The sequence below is a fragment of the Lipotes vexillifer genome, unplaced genomic scaffold, assembly GCF_000442215.2.
Source record: "Lipotes vexillifer unplaced genomic scaffold, Lipotes_vexillifer_v1.1 scaffold469, whole genome shotgun sequence".
Taxonomy (NCBI): Eukaryota; Metazoa; Chordata; class Mammalia; order Artiodactyla; family Lipotidae; genus Lipotes; species Lipotes vexillifer.
Genome location: NW_006788006.1, coordinates 59,849 through 63,317, shown reverse-complemented (window position 1 = coordinate 63,317; position 3,469 = coordinate 59,849). Strand labels below are relative to the sequence as shown.

At 49.5% G+C, this 3,469-nt stretch overlaps 1 protein-coding gene across 1 annotated transcript in view; it reads left to right on the top strand.

The window, feature by feature from the left end:
* The window catches only part of NLRP3 (NLR family pyrin domain containing 3), a 52,248-nt gene that overhangs the window by 5,149 nt on the left and 43,630 nt on the right, over window positions 1-3,469 (top strand). Inside the window, exon 4 of the mRNA XM_007460948.1 lies at window positions 1-1,716. Coding sequence (XP_007461010.1) covers window positions 1-1,716 — 1,716 coding nt within the window. The remainder of the gene's footprint in view (window positions 1,717-3,469) is intronic.

Genomic DNA, 3,469 nt, shown 5'->3' with positions numbered 1-3,469 from the left:
GAATGCCCGTCTGGGTGAGAGCGTGAACCTCAACAAACGCTTCACCAGGCTGCGTCTCATCAAGGAACACCGGAGCCAGCAGGAGAGAGAACATGAGCTCCTGGCCATTGGTAGGACCTCAGCCAAGATGCAGGATGGCCCCGTGAGTTCCATGAACTTGGAATTGCTTTTTGATCCTGAGGACCAACACTCTGAGCCTGTGCACACGGTGGTATTCCAGGGAGCAGCGGGTATTGGGAAAACAATACTGGCCAGGAAGATCATGCTGGACTGGGCGTCAGAGGAACTTTACCAGGACAAATTTGACTATTTGTTTTACATTCACTGTCGGGAGGTGAGCCTTGGGATGCAGAGGAGCCTGGGGGACCTGATCGCCAGCTGCTGCCCTGGCCCAAACCCACCCATAGGCAAGATTGTGAGCAAACCTTCCAGGATCCTCTTCCTTATGGATGGTTTTGATGAGCTTCAAGGTGCCTTTGATGAGCACACAGAAGCACTCTGCACCAACTGGCAGAAGGTGGAGCGGGGAGACATTCTCCTGAGCAGCCTCATCAGAAAAAGACTGCTTCCCGAGGCCTCTCTGCTCATCACCACAAGACCGGTGGCCCTGGAGAAACTTCAGCACTTGCTGGGCCGGGCTCGTCATGTGGAGATCCTGGGTTTCTCAGAGGTCAAAAAGAAGGAATATTTCTTTAAGTATTTCTCAGATAAGCAGCAAGCCAGGGAAGCCTTCAGGCTGATTCAGGAGAATGAGATTCTCTTCACCATGTGCTTTATTCCCCTGGTCTGCTGGATTGTGTGCACTGGGCTGAAACAGCAGATGGACAGTGGCAAGAGTCTTGCTCGGACATCCAAGACCACCACTGCAGTGTATATCTTCTTCCTCTCCAGTTTGTTGCAGTCCCAAGGAGGGAGCCAGGAGCACCACAACTCTGCCACCCTCTGGGGTCTCTGTTCATTGGCTGCAGATGGAATCTGGAACCAGAAAATCCTGTTTGAGGAGTGTGATCTCAGGAATCATGGCCTGCAGAAAGCAGATGTGTCTGCTTTCTTGAGGATGAACCTCTTCCAAAAGGAAGTGGACTGTGAGAAATTCTACAGCTTCATCCACATGACCTTCCAGGAGTTCTTTGCTGCCATGTACTATCTGCTGGAAGAGGAGAATCAGGGGGAGATGAGGAACATGCAGCCGAGTAGTTTGAAGCTTCCCAACCGAGATGTGAGGGTCCTTCTCGAAAACTATGGCAAGTTTGAAAAAGGGTATCTGATTTTTGTTGTCCGTTTTCTCTTTGGCCTTATAAACCAGGAGAGGACCTCCTACTTGGAGAGAAAACTGAGTTGCAAGATCTCTCAGAAAATCAGGCTGGAGTTGCTAAAATGGATTGAAGCAAAAGCCAAGGCCAAGATGCTACAGATTGAGCCCAGCCAGCTGGAATTGTTCTACTGTTTGTATGAGATGCAGGAGGAGGACTTTGTGCAAAGGGCCATGGGCTATTTCCCCAAAATTGAGATCAAGCTCTCCACCAGAATGGACCATGTGGTTTCTTCTTTTTGTATTGAGAACTGTCGCCACATGGAATCACTTTCCCTGAGATTGCTCCATAACTCATCCAAGGAAGAGGAAGAGGAAGAGGAGGAGGAGAAAGAGGAGGAAGTTCAACACTCTGATGTGAACGATTGTGTCCTCTCTGACCCTCATGTCGCATATTCTCAGCGGTAAGGAGATCCTGCTTCAGGCAGGTGGTAGTATATGTCTTCTATTTTCTAGCTGCCTACCTCTTGGCACTTGCTCTCTCTCCTTCCTTCTCAACTGTCTTGCAAATGCAGTTGCCACAGCTACATAATAATGCCACCACCGCTCATTTCTACCAGACCCCTTCATTGGCAGATATTGACTCGTAGAGAAAGGGTAGGTGGACAAACGCCATGAGAAAAAAGCCAGTGAAACAAAAAGCAAATGTTTGGTGGATGCCGATTTAGCACAAGGCATTCTGTGGGGGAAAGAATGGAATAAAAATGTTCTTAAACTCAAATTGCTTGTAATGTACTTGGGGCTTTAGTGCATAATACCCTATCAGTACCTAAGGGGCAAAACAACCCCTTTGACTCTGCCCAGGAACACAGAGGACAGAGGGCCCTCAGTGTTGGATGCTTGGGGGAGGTTTCTTGGAGGAGTGAAGTTTGAGCCTGCCGTGGAGGATTGATAGGATGTGCGTGACATGGCTTCACTGGAACAACCAATGAGGGGAAATCGAGGGAAATGGGGCTGGAAAGGAGAGAGTGCTCCAAGGCCCCCACCTTGTGTTTGCAGCCAGGCATTCATCAACAGCACCCCCTTCAGGGTCTGTTCACCCACTTGCTAGGGGGTTGGATGCCAGTTGCTGTGTGTGTACAGTGAAGGGATTGAGTTACTTGACTTCTAAGTCCTTGCACAGAAACTGCCACAGCTACAGTGGCTGTGGGGAGGTGGCTGCTCTGTGAATGCTTGGGTTTAACCGGCATAGAAGACACTCGACATAGGACAAAATTAAGGAGAAAGAGAGCTGACCCTTTCACTGGCAGCAATACATTTTCAGCTCCCTCTCTTTGCCTCAGCACCACTACCAGGATGACTTTTCTATTTACTGTCGGGTCATCAAGGACCACCCACTGGGGCTTCAGTGGTGGCTAAGACCAAGGTCCTGCTCACAGTGACTTACAGTTGGGTTGTGGGGACAGGCAGGAAACAAGGGTAGATGGTAGAGAGGATGGGCTTTGGCAAGAACACTGGTGGAGTGCACCTGGAGCACATGGGTGGAGGCCTTGAACAGCCGGACCCTGAACGATGGGGCATGAGAGAGCCGTGGATGTGCAAAGGGCAGCCCAGATTGAGGGAATAGTGGGTTCAAAGGGTGGGAGGTGGGAAAGCAGGGTACGTTTTGACAATGGCAAATAGTTCAGAATAGCTAGAGAGAAGGTGGGAGAGGGAGAAAAAGAGAGAGGGGGACTAAGAGGAGAAGATATGCTCTCTAGGGCTCTAAAATTGAAGCTGAGTAAACAAGACATCTGACAAAGATCACACAGCTGTGAGGAAGGCTGGCGGAGACTCAGACTAAAACTCCTGATGACAAGCCTGATGCCCGTCTTGCTAGATGACAGCTACCTTCTTCTGAGGGCAGGAGCTTGCTTTGCGTGTTCTAGAGCCTTCGAAGGGCCAGCAGCATGGGCATCCACCTGGTGCCTGTTAGAAGTGCAGGACTGCAGGCCTGATCCTAGATCCATGGAGTCAGAATCTGCATTTTAACAAGAGCTGAACTTTAAAATCACCTGGAAGTCTTTTTTAAAAAAATATTTTTATTGGAGTATAATTTCTATACAATGGTGTGTTCGTTTCTGCTTTAGCCACTATGGAGAACAGTATGGAGGTTCCTTAAAAAACTACAAATAGGGCTTCCCTGGTGGCGCAGTGGTTGGGAGTCCGCCTGCCGAT